The sequence below is a fragment of the Fukomys damarensis genome, unplaced genomic scaffold (assembly GCF_012274545.1).
Source record: "Fukomys damarensis isolate Sample0158 unplaced genomic scaffold, DMR_v1.0_HiC HiC_scaffold_15, whole genome shotgun sequence".
Taxonomy (NCBI): domain Eukaryota; kingdom Metazoa; phylum Chordata; class Mammalia; order Rodentia; family Bathyergidae; genus Fukomys; species Fukomys damarensis.
The window spans coordinates 54,375,199-54,393,407 of record NW_022900927.1 but is presented as its reverse complement, the minus strand read 5'-3'; the positions used below and the strand labels follow the sequence as shown (position 1 = coordinate 54,393,407).

Below are 18,209 nucleotides of genomic sequence, written 5' to 3'. Positions count from 1 at the left end.
TTGAAGTGAACTCATTTATTAATATATTTAAAAAGCCACAAACTTTGTAGATCAAAAATTGTCATTGTGTTTGAGGTAGGACTGACTATAAAGCACTAAGACTGATTTACAAGCAATGTAGAAAAATTGGTTTCATTATTTTATGGATACTTATGGATTAGAATGCTAGAATTCACATTGGACACAAGCACTTCCCAGTCGTTCTGATACTGCCTTTGTCTGGTCATTCACCATTTACAAATTATAACAGCACCATTCTTCACCGCTTCATACAGGTCTGACTGAAGCATTAGAAGTCAGGACAGCAATATATATTTGTCAGGGAGTCTTCCGAATTCAAATTTGTTGCAGTCATTATTCCTCTAAGGACTTTCCTAGCTTAAATTCTCAAATTCTGGAATGCCTTTAAAAAGCACATTTCCTTTTAGCTCATTATGAGAGAAAAGTTAGTAAGTTTCATGAAATGATTTAAACCCTAACCTCTGAAAAAGTATGCACTTGTTTTAAGTTCCTAAATTTCGGAAGATTCTGCAGGCAATGTGAATAAAGATATTTTCTTGGTTTCCTGATTCTTATTGAAGCAAGAGATTGCTGCTGTTATTTGTGCTATCCATGCTTTCTGTTGAAAAAGAAAAATATGTAAATAGAATGTTAAACTGATAGTTTCTTACATATCTGAATTAATATTTTCCATTATATTGACTTGCTCTTTAAAACTGAAGACTAACAAAGCATTTGCGTATGTTTCTCACTTTCTTATATCTAATATAAATACTTGTAGTCAGATAGGAAAATGTAAATGGATTGAAAGGTGAGTAGTGTATAAATCAGATAATCAGGAACCAATGATGGCTAATTGGACTAATAAGAAAAATTAGTACTGACAATAAGTTCAGAAGTTGAATATCTTGAATTCCCATTAAGAAACAGAAGTTCTTAACCAGTGCTATAATTTGAAACACGGATTCTGAGGGAGATGACCCGGGAAATTGAGTTCTTAAGAATAACAATAATGCATTTACTGTCTGGCCATATCGTTGCTGTGATGGAAGACCACAAGGGGAAAGACAAAAATAGAAACTTCTAAATAGAGAAACTAAATAGAGAAACAGCTGCTCTTTCAACTCCATAGCTATAATAACAATGGTATATTTTCAAAATGAATAGCAGACGACGTGGCTCACAACTGCACAGCCTGATAGCGCTTCTGCCGATGGCACATTATTTCCATTCTGGAGAATGATTGGAAAATCTTAAAAGTGAATCATGCAATCCAAAGCACTTCTTTCCCTTTCCTACAGAAACTGCAGAACTCGGGCAGCTCTTGACTTTCTGCAACAGGAAAATGTAGGTCAGGCTGTGTCAGCTCTGCAAATGGGAGGAAATTGTCGTCCCTGAGGTTTCTGAGCATGATAAGGACTAAAGGTCCTCCTCACTACCTACCCGCTGCGCGCCTTCCCGGAGTGAGTCAGGACAATACATAAAATCTCCCAACGCATGCGCTTGGAATTTTTCTTTATGTAAGCAAACTCCGAAGAATTCAAAGATCTACAAAATTAAGATACATACTTTGTCATTTTCCGTCTGGGCTTGTAATAAGAATGCTGCTGTACACTGTCGATATCTGTTTTCATGTTGTAGAAGAAAAGCATTTCTCAGTCCAAAGACTAGAAAAAGATATCACAAAGACAAAAAGCCAAATTATTTAATATGAAATCCAGACAGTGTCTTAGTACAAGAACCTGGGGTCTTGTCTTTTATTTTGGTTTCTGTTTTTAATGAGGGCAGATTATGTAGATTACCAAAGAAATAATTCTAATTCCAAGGCCAAGACTCCACTGCTGTGTCCAAACAGAGCCCTCTTTAATCCAAAAGCCTTCTGTCAGCTAAAGACATCTGGGAGCTGATGAAATACAATTTAACTTTAAATGTTTATTTTTGTATTTAAAGGGAAGTTAGATCAAAAGGAGGCATATAATCAAAGTGGCAAAAATTCAAAAGCACCTGAATAGGCCAAGAAAAACTAAAAAACTGATTCAAATAAAATGCATTGTCCACCACATGATGTGAAATGTGTAACAAAACAAAACAAAATGAAAAATGCATGGTCTGTATTTGCAAAAGAAACAAATATGCTGCATTGGTTTCTGGCTGATCTCAAATGACAGGAGGTACTGGGGAACGATTGTTTTTAAAACAGGAATTCTGAAAATAAAGTGTCTGCCTTGAATTATTAATACAATATGAGGAACAAAATTCTCCATCTTACATATTATATGGTCTTTCTGAAGTCCTTAATGTTGAGAATCAGACAAACCAAGAAACCAAGCCAGGTCAATCTCTTAGTCATATCGATTATGTAAGGGAGAAGAAAGAGGAAGCGCCTTTTATTTCTGGTGCCTCTTCAAGTGATTGTATTGTTGGAGATGGTGAATTTAACCCTGATTCCTCTGGGGTAGGTTGGGCTTTATTTCCGAGTGAAAGGGAATTCAAGACTTCACTTTAACTACAAGAACTATTTCATTCTCATGGATTATACTCATGATAGTGTAAACCTCCTAATTCCTAAAGTCTGCTACAAGAGATGAGTCAATGCCAAATCATAAAGCACTGTTCATTTTCCCTGGGAGAAAAAGAATAAACCTATTAAAATTACTTTCTGGAAAAAGATCTGGCTGGTTTGTTTTACTCCCTGATTTTTTTCTCTTCTAAACCTCCTGCAGCACATGAGGCTTTAGAGATCGTGTTCTAGGCTGGTGTTTCGGAATCCATTTTCTCCAAACATTGAAACTGGAGTTCCATTGGCACTCGCTTGTTTGGATTATAATATGGACCTTAAAGGACTTCATGAGTAGATGACTTGGCACTGGGAAGTCTGTAAAGTACAATAAGGAGATGACATGAATGGGAACAACTGTTTTTTCTCTCAGACTTTCTAATGTAGTTTCCAACAGAATTTTTAAGGCATTTATTAGGTACTTGGCTCCACACTTATGTTTTTTGCTTTCTCTGTGTTGTGTCATTTAAACACCACAGAGGTCATATGAGATGGGTCAACTATCTCCTACTTACACATGAAGAACTAGGAACCAGAACCAGATGTGATTTGACCACAGTTTGGAATTAGGTCTCTATCATTCCAATGGCCAGGTTTTTGTTTTTGTTTTTGTTTTTTTTTTGTCCCACCGTCTCCTTCATTCTATAGCTGTTCTGCCTCATGCACTATATACAGTCAACATCAGACCGAGAACCTCTCAAAAAAAGAAAGAACAAGACATTAGTTACAAATCAGAAAATAAAGTTTTTAAAAGTGGAAGTGTTTTTTGAAAGATACCTTCGATTTTTAGAAAAAGAACAGAGGGGAAGCCAAGGTCTACCAAAGAAATCCAGTGATGGCAGGTGTTCCATAAAGTCCATTTCTTGAGGCTGACATGGTTGTGACTAGACTGATCTCTCAGCCAGGCTGCTCCCTCTCTCCTAATGGGGTTAGAGAATCATCCTCCACTCATAAGGCCAGCATCTTCATAGCCACTGTAGTGGGATAGTACACTCCTAGCACGGAATGCCGTCTGCAATGATCCTTCCCTCATGAAAAAGTAAATGAATCACAACAGAATTCTTCCTTCCTTACACTACTCTTCCCTCTCCTGAGCAGGGAGCAAGCTCACACTAGAAGTGTGTGTACAGGCTAGAAAACAACTCAGTTTGTTCTTGATTCTAAAACTTTCTGGCTCATGCAGACTTTGGCCTATGCTATATTTGGAGTCAAATAGACCCGGGTAGTAAAGGTTTGGTCCCAAATTGTGGGGGGTGGAGCCTGGTGGAAATACTTAGGTTGTAGGGGGCATATCTTCAAAGGGAATTATGGGATTCTGATCTCTGCCCCTCCTCTTTGTGCACTCGCCCCCACCCCCCGCAGTGAGGTGAGCTGTTGTTTCTACCACGTGCAGCCTTTCTATAGACTGCAGTCGGTCCTAGCCAAATCAAACAGCCTACGTACTTGTGTCCACTTTCAGCAAATCTTACCGAAAGAATAGAAGCTGTGTTTCTGTTACATGTGTGAATATGTGCATACATCATGTACCCATGCATATCTATGTGTATATTTCTAGCATATTCCTATGGTATGACTGTAATAAACTTATACATTCATAACGTATCATGTTTTACCAGTGCTTGACTGATAGCAGCAGTATTAATAATGCTAAGAGGATAGCAGTACTAATATATTGGATGCATTACATGCATTGTTTCATTTATTGCTCATGAAAATTCACTGAGCAGATATTATGCTGCCTATGCCTAAAGTGACAAAGCTAGCGAGTGATGGAATGGGGCAATCTAAGCATTGGGCACCAAAACATTCAGAGTGAATGATATATAACACACAGAACACAGCCTTGTCTCTTGTGAAGACATCACATCGGATTCATGTCTTGCTACCCAAAAAATTCAGTATAAAGCTGTGATCGCCAACAGAGGAGCTGACTGATGGAAACAGACACCTACCTGACACGTGGAGCAGGTCAATACTTTTGACTACCAGTCTGTCTAGTGGAATGGGTTGATCAAGTACTGTGCATGAACCGCCCTCTTTTATTATGGTTTGCAGCTCAGGAGTAAGTGAAGGACACATTATGCCAGTGTCTGAGCCTCCAAGTTTCTGAAATGAAAGAGGAAAATAATGCAACACACAGGAAACAAATACTGGTGCATAAACCTCAAGTGCATCCTTAGCAAATGGGTTCTCAGAAACAAGTCTCCTGACAGCCAGCTTCCTATCCTTTCTCGAAATGAAAAAAATTATGTCCTCGAAGCATAGTGATTTAAAGCAAAGTGCTTCTGGCCCCTATTTTTAATTACCTGAATAAAGAATGGCTGGCATCCATAAGTGAAAAATATTGTAATCCCCATCACATCACTGGGAGGATCTTCCTTCCCAGTATCTTAATCCCTTTCTAGTACCGAGCTGCATGAATGAGAAAGAAGAGCTCATTTTGGCTGGTTCTGTGTGCAGGCTCTAATGTGAAACTAAACATTCTATGCTCTGTAATTTGTGAACAGTTGAAATTGTTTTGAATATATAAGATGGGGAATTACTTGAAAAAGGTGTAAAATATTGCAGTTTGCATGGCGTATATGTATATCAAATAGCAAAGAGGAGAGCAGACTGGTAGCATTCCTTGTTTCGGAATCAAGCATGAAACCAGAATGTTACTTGACTAAACAATTGATATGGGCTGCTGTCAACGGATGGGCCCTGATTTGTGCCACTTTTGAAGTGGAGGTGGACTGTGTTGACATCATGTTTTTGAAGGGGTAGAGATTTTTCCAAACTTGTCTTAGATATGCTGGTCTGAGTAGCTTAAATAGGAAATCATACAAATTCTGTAATGGTGACATGGTGTTCTCCAACACCCACTCCCTCCTAAACCACCCATCAGCTAGCTATTCATAAATTAATGAGAGTCTCTTTTATTGCTAAAAGGTTTTTAAAAATTTATCTCAACTGACCAACCTGCCATCTACAATCTTAGTTTATTAAAAAATAAGAAACAATGATATTATCCGTGTAAGCCTAGTCACTCGATAAAGAAACGGATGGAATAAAACAACATCAGGCATCTCTGATGGCATCAGAGATGGCAGTTCCTCTTTACACCTCCAAGGCAGGTGTCTGTGAGCCTTCCTGACACATCCCTCAGCCACCACTCAGGAGCAGACTGTGAGATTGGAGATTAGAGAGAGCCTTCTGTGGACTGTTGGACCAATGGCTTAGTGGGTTTTAAAAACAAAACAACAATAATAATGGTAACAATCATACTTAAGAAATATGAAAAAACTATTCACTGTAGAGGTTTTGTGACTCTAGCTGCAACTGACCCATATTGTCTGTGATGCTAGCTATGCATTTGTCTAGCTCCTACAACAGTTCTTACACAGGCAGGACTGAAACATCAGGGCTTCCTCCCACCTCTCTCCCCAAGTAATCATTTCTCAAATCAGAAAGAACGAGAGAAGCGCCCTTGCTATGTGGCTGCTTACAGGATAGGGCCCTGCCCTGACCTTGGCTGTTCTTGTACTGAACCATTTGGAAGGATCAATATTGTCAAGGACATTTTGGAGTTCTTGGCATAGGCAAGTGAGGCATGCAGGCATTGTTTGCGGGACCTACTTTGAAGACATACAAAGTAATTTTAAAAATGTACATCCCCCCTGGTATTCTCAAGAAATATAATTTGCTTGTTATTTATTTGGTTTCATTTTTAGAAGATGAGATCCATTTTGTAGTATTAGAAGAATCTAGTTCTAACACAGCTTACTTAGAAATATTTTCAACCTCATTTAGAAACGTAGAAATAGCATCTTACCTTTTTGTTGCGCTTAGTTTTTGTAACTAAGAGGAAGTCATCAAAGAGGAACAGGTAAACGTCCAGGAATCTTGTGCTCTCTGGGGAAAGAAAGAAAAGGGAAAATGGGAACTTGAATGAGAAAGTGGAACTTTTGTTTTTTAGACTGAAGAATCCTTTAGAAAACAAAACAAAGAATCCGTAGGTGATGGGTAAGAAAACTGCCAGTATCAATGTCGAATTGATTTCTTCCTAAAGCACAGGCCTTGTTAGCACTCAAGCATCCAACTTGAAGGACTTTGTATTTGTGGTGCATTCCAAGTGAACTAAGGTAACTCAGGTGGTATTTGTAATGGTTTCAACTAAGCCGAGGATAAATCCATCAGTTAATTGAACTTGCATCATTTTGGCCTCTTGACTCACCTGCATGTTCATCAGAGGACCGGCATTTGGTAGTTTTTGGACTAAACTGTATCTTCCCAATGCATATGTTGAGGCCCTCATCCCCAGCATGACCATATTTGGAGTAAGGAAGTGGATGAGGTACATTGATCATGGGCACAGTGCCCCAGGCCAACAGGATTAGTGTCCTTGCAGGAAGTGTCACCAGGAGTCATTCTCTGTCATGTGAGGATATAGCAAGGAGACACCCAACATACAGGTGGGAACAGAATCCTTGACGGAAACCAATAGAACCCAAATCTGGGGTTTCCTGCTTCCCGTCTTTGAGAAATAATGTCTGCTGTTTGAGCTTCCCAGTCTATGGTATTTTATTTATCAGCTCTAGTTGACCAAAACAGTCAGGCAAACTTCTTATTTCTTATGTTTTACGTTGTGTCTTTAAATGTTTAAATATTTTTCAATGTGCTTCTATGTTTACAAAGTTTTCTGATACCTCTTTTGATAGTTATTTCAGGCAAATAGTTGTTTTTTTGTTTGTTTGTTTGTTTCTTTCAATTCTCCCTAAGATAGAAAAAGTAGCAGGAGACAAATCCAATATTAGAATAAGGTATCCTTTTCCTTATTTTCTCAGAAATTAGAAAAATAAATGGCTAATTTTAGGCACCTTCAAAGAAAAAGGCAGCCTGTTGAGAGGGAGATGTAATAGATACTTAAAAGAGTAATGGGAAAATGTAGTAACTTTTTTTAGCTTGTTCTATTTATGTTACTTATTTATATTATTCTGCTTTTAGCCCTAGGAGCTATGTGGCAAAGTTTAAAATAGATAAAATACTTAGGATTCATTTCTATCTAATTAAGATTTTTGTTTGTTTGTTTGTGACAGTCTCACTATGTAGTTGAGACTGACCTGGAACTCACTGTGTAGCCCAGGCTGGTCTTGAACTCCCAGCGATCCTCCTGCCTCAGCCTCCCAAGTGCTAGGATTACAGGCGTGCACCACCATGCCTGGCATATCTCATTAAGATTTGAGGAAGGGTTCTTTCTAGATTTGCTTAGATAAGAAATTAGATGGTGTCAATTTGAATTATCCCTGAATGTTTTTAGATAATTGTTTTCCATGACTATTAGAAACTTTCCTTTTCATAGATCTGCCACAGTCTGCTGTTCATTCCTCAGAAACCTTTCCCTCTTTTGTGGTAGTGAACCACCTGAGTTTTAGTGGGTACACATCTTCAGAAAACAAAGACTGCACTGAAGCCCTCATAGATGAATATGACCAGGGGCCTAAATTCTGACTAGGAGAATGTGAAGTTTGGAAATTCTGGGTCATATCCTTGAAGGGCAGAACTAGGGCCTCTCATCACTTCTCGCTTCGGCTAGAGAACAAAGACAAGCTGCTCAGTCATTTCGGGCTACAAAGAGGAAAACGGAAATGGTTCTTATGAAAATGAAATAGTTCTTAGCTCTCTTCTCCCTCCTCCTCTTCTTTCTTCTTCGTACCAGGGATCGAACTTAGGATTGCACTTGCGATCTTAGTTCTCTTCTTAATTTCAAGCATTTCATTTTAACAAACAGGCTTCCAGCACCTTTATTCTGGGAAATGATGATTATTTTAGCCACCACTTAGGAAGGCCCTAGGGTTCCACCAAACAACCAACAAATAGCGAGACCTTCTGTGCCCCAGTGACTAAGACAGTACTCCTGCCTTTGAGGAGTTTTAATTCTAGGGGGAGCAGGTGCATAATCAACCTATAAACGAGATTTAAAATAAGATACATTTAGAAATTGATAGTGCTAGAGAGATAAATGGGGTGATCTCAAAGACAGTTACTGAGGAGGAAGACTGTAAGCCAAAAATCAGGCTGTTCCCACTTACTACCTTCTGGCTTGAGGCTAGCACAGCCCAGTGGAAAGCTTTCACCAGCGATAAGTCCAGAATTAGGATCCAGTCAGTGCTGCACAGCCTGACCTGAGGTTGATGCATTTGAGCAGTTTTATCTACACTTGGTTTTTTTTCTCTTGGACTCAGCACCGTGTGCAGCACGGAGCACAGCTGCTGCTGTATTTTAGGGTGGCAGCAGCTGGAGCAGCACGGGCTCTCTAGGTGTCACAGTTCCCGGATCATCCTGTCTGTCTCCATCCTGTTCACTGTCACACTGACAAACATCCGTCCGTAGGGAGCCATGTATCTGAGAGGAGCACGAAGCCGGAATTCCAAAAGTTATGAAAACCAGCTCCCTCAGGCAATGAGAAAATGCATTTATTTGATGAAGACGGAGCAGTGTTCAACCCTGGCAGAAGTTTGGAAGCACTGTATAAGTCGGTTTTGGTCGTCATCATCATCGTTACCAACATTGAGAAGAGAGGAAGGGAATTCATACAACATACCATAGCCCACACTGGTGCTAGATCCCCAGGTTTTTGTTTCATTCTTTGGGGGTAGGCATTGAACCCAGGCCTTGCACATGCTAAACATGAACTCTACCCTGAATCATACCCTTCAGCTCCCTGATTCTTGGCTCAGTGCTTTCCCCATGTCCTGTTTCTTCTGACACTATTAACATTGCCCCATCAAATTTGTACCAGTTCCAAGTCCAAGTCCCATGCCTTCAAATTTGATTTAATGCCGCATTATATGGTGTCTCCTCTTTGCTTGAATGTGGCCAATACAGGTTGTGGCATTAAACAAGTGTGACTGAGTATTTATTACAAACCAGACCTTGAGCCAAGTTCTTCATGTATGTCATTTTGTGTAACAATACTTTATGAGATGCCTCTCCATTCTAGAGAGAAACTAGAGGGCACATAGCTACATCAGGAAGTCTCTGTTTACCTGGCGGTGCTCTGATTCGCACGTTCTACCACCTTGGACCCAGGTAAACACAATTCCTTCTGCCTTTCGAATAACAGCAGTTGAAGAAGTTCTGAGGTAGCAAAGGTGCTGGTCTTTTTAAGCAAGCAGTTATTTACCTGCAAGAGTTAATTTCCCTTCATAGAGAAGGCTTCTGTTTGTTGGTGACAAGATGTTTTCTGCCATGTTTTCTTTAAAAATGTGTTTCAAATACTTGCAAAAACAAGGAGGAAAATAAGAGACAATGTTAGTGAGGATGGGAAGAGAACACCTTCAAGGATTTGGGGCAATCAACTGCATCTAGAATTTTCAAGATATTTAGAAATAATCTACCAGAAAATAGACATAGGAAAGGGAAAGGGCGGGCAAACCTCTCAGATGGGCCATCCGAGTGGCACAACAATTCAGCCTCCCCACACTCAGTGCCGTATGGATGAAGGCTTTTCCTTTTGCTCATGAAACTAGATTTATTCCTCAGGTGGATGGCTAGGGACTTCCTAAGACTAGGTATTTCTACTTGAATGCCAGGCTTCCAGAAAAAGACGTAAATCTCACTTATCTTTAATGTACCTCTGGAATGAAAAACCTTTTATCTCTGTCCCAAAGCGGAGGCCACACTATAATCTCCTGTAGATGTCTAAATTTTTGGAAATTGTCCAACCACTTCACTTTTCCTTCAAGATCCCCTGAAAAACAAGACATAGCCGACATTTTTAAATGCCTATAACGCTGCAGCATAAATCTAGGTGACATCCACTGTAATCGTTTAAAGACTGACTGTCCTTGGAGCCAAACCACAAATATAGTTCATTTAACACAATGGCGGGGGATTTAGCTCAGTGGTTCCACCACCTGTCTTGCAAGCACAAGGGCCTGAGTTTGATCCCCGGTACCAAAGCAAACAAACAGACAAAAAAACAACCATATTGCTTGCTGCTTATTTATTTATTTATTTGGTACCAGGGATCTAACTCAGGTCTTTGCGCTTGTGAGGCAGGCGGCGGCACTACTGAGCTAAATCCCTGGCCCATTGTGTGCTGTTTAAATGTCTGAGAGAAATTATTGAGATCAACATCTTGCAGTTTCCTCTTGTAGAGAAAAGTAATATTAATAAAGCTCTTGATATTTTTTTTTATTATTATATACCTCACATCACACACAGACTTTAAGTAAAGGAAGGAAAAAAGAGTATTGGATTCTTGGCCTGATCATAAAGAATATGCTCTTGCAACAATGATTACTTTTTGCTAACAACTCAATTTGTCCTTGGAAGATTTGTGTTAATTTTCCAATAACATATTATTGTTGAGGTTTTGAAATGAATTTTGAAAATATGGGAACAAATTATAGACCCACAAAATCACATAGTTGAACCCTTGAGAATTTGTCATCTTTAAGAAAGAGACATTTTAGAAGAGCCACCCAGATCTATTCCTTCAACAAAGAGAATCCATCTTTTATGGAGAAGTCTCTTGTGCACTTTCTTTTATCTTCCTCATGAACATCCAAATAGTAATAATCCCTAATATTATTTTAGAAGTTTCAAAAAGTTGGTCTTGGCCGGGGATTTAGCTCAGTGGTTCTGGTGCCTGCCTCACAAAAAGTTGGTCTTTAGTTGAATTTGTTTTTTATTCACTTAATAAACTTAATTCTAGTCCCTTAGATCGTTTTGAAATTTGAATAAAACCTTGAAAAAGAGGAATGACCCCCCCATAAACTGTTATTTAACTTTTAAATCTGCAAAGGAACACCAATACAGAATTTTCTGTACAGCTGACAACTACCATTTGGAGCTGTCCCCCTTGACAGCCACCAGGAAATCTTACTTTCTGGACAAATACCACGGACTTCTTTGTTTGACTCTCAGTTCAGAGCTGCATAAATAAGCTTAAGTCATCAGGCTTCTTTCCCAGATTTCAGTTTTAAGATTGCAGTTGGCATAACAATAGCCCTGGATTTCAGTGAGGAATTATGAATGGTGATTTATTCTCTGGGTAGGCTTTCCACGGTTTTCACTCCCCTTTGCTTTGTGGGTGGGTTCAGAGTGGATGTTAACAACAGAGCAACGTCAATCATCCGGGGAAACAGAACCTTTCCTGCCAGAACTCACTTCTGAAACCCATGGAGAGACAGGCATGTCCTGTGTAAAGTTGACGTTAAGAGTTCCCATCAGTTTGCCAGCGTGTTATTGGAACCCATTGTTTTATATGTGTTTGGTTTATTATGAAGTTGAATATGGATCCCATTTCTGAGTTATGACCTCAAGCCAATGGGATTACCTTTCGTGATGGCAACCTAGATGGGAACCACAGGGCTTCCCAACTTTTTAATTAAGCTCAGATATCTCAGGGACTTACGGAGAGATTTTTCCACCTTGTCCTTGATGGAGTAGATCAGGATTTTCTCAGTAGAGTCTGCACTCCTTTTCCAGATGTTCTTCAGCAACAAGGGATACCGGGTAAGCCTGTGTAGTGGGGCCACCAAGAGCTCGGGCAGATGAAGTCGTCTGCAGTGTTCATTCTGCTCACACCACTGGGAAAGCCAAAAGCAGACATCATCAGCATATCACCTCTCTTATCCAGGCACTAAGAGGGTGGAACTCGAGAGTTTCTTAGGAGATTTTACTTGACAACAACAGGATGCACCTGTGAGCTTGCTAGGAAAACTCATAAGCTATGGAATAACCTTTGAGTTTTTGAAAATTCCGTATTAAACACTCTTTTGCTATCTACCAGGGCCAAATTCAGGGTCTGCAATTAGCTTCTTAAATGTAACTAAGAAGTATGATTGAATGTTACTGACTGATTTTACTTTTCAGTTAAAGAAATTGCAGAATCCTTTTCCAGATGTTTGGCTTTATAACACTAATACTCAGTCCTCCTAAAAGGGAAAACTTATCAAGATTTAGATGCACAGGAAAGGTATATAATTATTGTTCCTCAGTTGCAGCTCCGTGCATGGTAGTGATAGATGTATGAATGCGTGTTCCAATGTGAATTCCCTGGCTCTTGAGAGAGATTTCTGGTTTCCCCAGCTTTGTTGCAATCTTTTTTTTTTTTTTTTTTGGTACCAGGGTTATAACTCAGGACCTTGAGTTTGCAAGGCAGGCGACAGCACCACTGAGCTAAAGCCTCAGCCCCATCCTTGTTTTGATGCGGTTAGGAGAGGCGAGAATGAAGCCTGGACATGTTAAAGGGTGAAGGAAGAAGTTATGCTAGGTGGGTTAGTTCCCTGACTCTGTTGTGTTGGGAAGAATCAGGGTAATAACCAAAAAAGAGAACAAAAAGCTGAAGGAGATGAGTTGATTTAAGTGATATACAACAAACAGGAAAGGGGAGGGACAAAATATAATATAGGTAGAGTTTGGAGTTGGGATTTGGGAAATGGGCAGATGGGAAAAGACAGGAAGTGAATTTTAATAAATATTGTATGGGCCATACACTAGTGTTCTAGAAATGATATTTGGGAAATACAAGTAAACAGGACAATAGCGTTTGCATTTGTTATCTGTCAGCTGTTTCGTTGAGTGTGAGGCTTCTGAATGTCACACTCTGAATATAAGGCCTTTGGGCTTTTATGAAATATGGAGGCAGCTCATTGGCAGGGATGCAAATAGGTAAATTTGAAATAGTACTAAGGCGTGCTTTCTCCCCCTTTGGTTAGCCCACTAAGATTAGACTGATCCCAAGTTTCCTTTTGTTTTACATGTATTTTTAATTGAAGGATTTCAAGTACACAAAATGCACTCATTTTAAATGTTTTTAAAAAAATATATGTATATCAGTTTACAACAGTAAAACTACCACCCACATCAAAGATACTGAACAAAAATCTTACATATGAATGCCACGTAAAGTCTCTTAAATGTGGAATAGCTTGCAATATCCTTATTTCTGCCTAATAAAAATGTTGCTGTCCATTTCTATGACATAAAGAGTTCCAATAACCTTTAAACCCTTATAACCTTTGTTTTACACACATGTGAGTATCTCAAATACGAGACTGATTATTTAAAACTAAATCTGGATCTTATTAATTGGGAATTTAACCATTTTATGAGTTTAATTCACCTCCATTTCAGTCAGCATTTTAATGCAAATTTTAATGCTTCTTTGGTATTTTTGTTTTGCTACTTTTTCTTAACTTTTCACTTCCAGAAACTTGGATTTTTTTTTTTTGTCCACAACTCCATGACACATTGACTCCTATGAACTCCCATCTGATGCAGTAATAACCAGTTTTCGCTATTCAGTATTTCAAATGTCCGCCCCTCTCCAACCAGTGCGCTGGAAATTTTGTCCTCACATTATCAGTATTAACATTAGGAATTTGCTCGTCCTTTTTTTTTTAGGGAAACACAACTGTACCATTTTCCAATTTTGTCAGATTAACATTTAGAGTATCTTTACTCACTGTACTTGCCTGGTCTACAGTGATAAAGCAATTTTATCCATGTAACATACATTTGGCTTAACAATATGCATCTTTACAATACTACATGGCACAAATAAAACAGAGTTTATTTGCCAATGCATTGAATATTTGCATGCACTTTCACAATTTAAAACTACATAAGCTGAAAATTTTAGAACTAGCTTACAAATATACGTAAAAACTTTAGACATCATCCTTCTTAACTGGTTTTAATGATTACCATCAAATCTTTCATGCAATTGTCTTCTACTCTTTAACTTTCTGTTGGTTGCAGTAAACGATTCAACAAAAACTTCAGAGAAGATCCTTGGTTGATATATGTACTTAACCCCTCAGTATCTGAGAATGTCTTCCAGTTGCCTTCATACTGAAATACTAACTTGACAGGGTATGTAATTCTGGTTCAAAATTATTTTCCCTTAAAACTCTGTAGATGCTCTTCCATTGTCTTCTGTCATTTAGAATTGCAAGAGAAAGACTGGAGGTCAGTCACCAGGATATGTCTAGGCTTTCTTCTCATTAAAATTTAAAAGTAGCCCATGAGTCTCTTTTATTTGTAGGCCTACTTCATTCCTCAACTCTGGAAATTTTCTTCAATTCATTCCTTAACTACTGTTTGAGTTTTATTTGCTTTGCCCTGTTTCAGGATCAGTAGTACTTTGGTTCATGAATTTAATTCATTCCACGATTCTGGCAAAGATGACCTTGGTCATGTTTGTCACCCATGCAGAGTTTGTGAACAGAAGTAAAATTTTGTCGAGCACTTGTGTTGGCGAAATGAATTGTTCTCGAACAGAAGCATTCATGACCGAGGTAATACCATATTCTTATGTGTAGATTGTGTCTCATGGACAGGCCTTTACGTTTCTCTTCTGCTTCTCTCTTTATGTCTTAATTTCTTTAGACTTTTCTTCTGCATTCTGTGAGAATTTCTCTTGTTTTGCATTTATTTCAGTAATTTTGTTTGTAACTGACCCTGATCACCATGTTTCCTTTCACTCTCTAAAACCTGCATGTGTTCTCATACCACTTGTTTTATAATTAAGCACAGGCTGCTAAAGAACTCTCTTATAAGATGTTCAACATTTTCTAGATCATTTCTGGAGACTGGTACATTAGTTTCAAGAGGTCGTACTTTCTCAATTCCTTAGCTCTGTTCCTTTCTTCTGAACTGTGGTATTGCAATCTTTTCAGTGGTTCTTCTTTGCAATGGGGGTCCCATCCCCAAATGTTTGCATCTTGATGTGATGGCTATGGTGGATTGTGCCCTTGATTGACTTTGGGAGTTGCTCAGGGGACTAATAAAGCACACTGTGCCTGGGTAGGTTGGGGACTTCACCCTTTTCTTTGTAGTGCTGTTTCCCTGCTTGGCTTCCCCTCTCCCATGAACTAGGCAGCTCTGTTCTACCACGTCCTTCTCAACGATGTTCCTCCCTTGGAGTTGATTGCCCAAAGAATAAATCCTGTGAAACTGTGAGCAAACATAAATCTTTCTACCTTTAAACTGTGTATATCTGGTGTCATATCCCAGCAATGAGAGATGACTAGTATACCCATTAAAATTCATATGCTGATATTCTAACACCTAATGCGATGATATTAGGAAGTGGGACTTTTGAGATGAAATTGCATCCTAAGTGTGGAGTATTTATGAATGGAATTAGTACCTCTATAAGAAAGAAAATTAGTTCTTTTTTCACCATATGAAGATAGACAGTCTATAGCCAGAAAAGGGTCCCAAAAAGCAGGATAAAGTATTAGCTTGACTGGCTTTGGGATTTGCACAGATTGGTGGAGCCTACTTTTGGGTGTGTGTGAGCGGGGAAGAAAGGCATGGCTTGGGGATCTGTGCAGGGTCCTTGGCCCTTTCTCCTTCCCTTGCTTCCCAGACTCCAACAACAATCACCTTTGCTCTGCTGTTCCTTTCTGCAATGATGTTTCTGCCCTGGCACCAGCTCACCACGGACTGAATCCCCTGAAACTGTGAGCCAAATTAAACCTCTCCTCTTTTAAGTTGTGGGTGTCAGATATTATGTCCCAGTGACGGGGAAAATGATGATACACACACTGACCTCAGCTTTTAAGCCTTCAGAACTGTAAGAAAATAATTTCTGTTGCTTGTAAGCTGCCCATGTGTGGCACTCTGCTATAGGAGTCCAGGCTGACTGCAAGAGGGATCCTGCCCTTACATTTAATATTTGCCTTGCAGTAGGTTATTGCCTCAATTCCGCCTTGCACTCTCAGGCTAGGCCCATGTGGACTCTTCTGCCTTGTGACCTAGACCCTTCAGGGCCATCCGCAAATGGGCCCAGTATACTGAGGGTGCTCCCTCTGCTTCCCCTAAGTTGTGTTGTTGCCCAGATACCAATCACTGCATTTCAGAGATCTTATGTATAATTAGCTCAACCTCTTTCACCAAGCCAATGGCCCAAAGAAGTTCAGAACTCTCCAGATATTTACAAACTTATGGAGCTAGAGATTCTAATAGATCTCTCTGGTCCTGTTTCCTCCTATACTATTTCTATGCATCTTATTTTTTCCCCTCGATAGCATGGATCAATCATAGCCTCTGAATCTTAGGCAATTTTCAGTTGCTGTGATAGAATACCTGAGACTGGGTAATTTATAAAGAAAAGATTTATTTCGTACAGTTATGGACACCAGGAAGCCCAAGATCAGGGACTGCATCTGGTGAAAACATTCTTGCTGCTGGGGACTCTCTGTAGAGTTCCAAGGTAGCACAGGGCATCACATGGTGACAGAGCAAGCAAGCCAGAGAAGGCTGGCTTTTATAGCAATGCCACTCCTGGATTAACTCATGAATCCAGTAACCTACATGTGGATTAATTCCTTCACCATGGGCAGAGCACTTGTGACCCAATCACTTCTTAAAGTTCCCACTGGTCCTATCTCTTAATACTTCATGATGAGGATTAAATTTCAACAAGAATTTTGGTCAAAACCTTGGTTGGTTTCCTATGTTAGTTCCTATGCTAGTTTCCACTGTAAACCCTCAAACTGGCAGATGTTTTGTGAGTGTGATACTCATTTTACTGAAGATCTGGGGTTTTGGGAATGGGTTCAACATTCCTCTCTAGTTTGCTGGCTACATTCTCTTCTCTGGAAGAAAAAGAGCTCAGAGCCCCTATCCATGGCAGAAAGGAGAACCACACCTGCTCCCGACCCAGCAACCATCTCTCAAGCACTGGGAGGTAGGCTGGGCCCCGATCCACTGCGGGAAGGAGAACCACGCCTGCTCCCGACCCAGCAGCCATTGCTCAAGCACCGGGAAGGTAGCTGTGCGGGTGCCCCCGAACCCCCATAATCCCCCCTGCCGCACTCTCAGACCTCCTGACTGTGCAAGTCTTTGGACCCACTCTCCAAAGACAGAGGTGGTCATCAAGGGTATTTTTCTGAGTTCCCAACTTTGAACATCTTTAAAGAAAGGGCGTGGGAAACCTGTAATAGAACGTTGGGGAGTTCAACCATTCAGAAGGTTGGGGAACTCAATCTGGCCCTTGCAGTCCAAGGTCAGTCAGCGTCATGGGGTTCAGCAATCAGCTAACTGAGATCAGGGGTCTTGCATCCTCGCTCTGTCTGAGCCATTACATGGTAAATACACTATATTGAAATTTTGTTCACTTCAGACATGTTCTGGACTGCTTCTTGATTTCAATTTAATTCAAATGATTTAAGGGTGATAGACTAGTGACTACCACAGGTGGTCAGTGTCCAAGTTGTGCTTGATCTTAATGTGTCGCTGATTGTATCAGTTGGGGTAAAGCACTGCCGTTGATTTGATGAGCTGTTTTCTCTGATGTTATGAAGATGAGAACATCTGTGGGTCGTTAGAGACACAGAAGCTAGGGTGCAACTATATCAGGAAGATTTGGGTGATAATCCAGAGAGTAAACCAAGGACAGTCCGACAACAAAAATTAAAATGAGAAAACACTTAAGCAAGACACAAGGACAGACTTCCAGTTCACCAATGGCAAAACAGTAGGGCAAATGAGGATGAAAAGGCCAATAGTGAACCACCAGGACACCCTGAACTCAAAGCACAGGAAGTAACAAAACAGATCAATCAGGCTCTAGAAAAATTCAAAACAGAAATAATTTCCCAGATAACCATAGAGATAGTGAGCAAAATGGAAGTCATGATTCGAGACT

General features: G+C 39.8%; 1 protein-coding gene across 1 annotated transcript in view; it reads right to left on the bottom strand.

Annotated features, from left to right (window-relative positions):
- The window catches only part of Plekhg7 (pleckstrin homology and RhoGEF domain containing G7), a 55,858-nt gene continuing 37,649 nt past the window's right edge, over positions 1–18,209 (bottom strand). The window contains exons 12-18 of the mRNA XM_033763830.1: positions 11,961–12,135; positions 10,174–10,289; positions 9,723–9,816; positions 6,372–6,451; positions 4,510–4,663; positions 1,570–1,667; positions 1–619 (exon numbers count right to left, since the gene is read on the bottom strand). Coding sequence (XP_033619721.1) covers positions 512–619; positions 1,570–1,667; positions 4,510–4,663; positions 6,372–6,451; positions 9,723–9,816; positions 10,174–10,289; positions 11,961–12,135 — 825 coding nt within the window. The 3' untranslated portion in view covers positions 1–511. The remainder of the gene's footprint in view (positions 620–1,569; positions 1,668–4,509; positions 4,664–6,371; positions 6,452–9,722; positions 9,817–10,173; positions 10,290–11,960; positions 12,136–18,209) is intronic.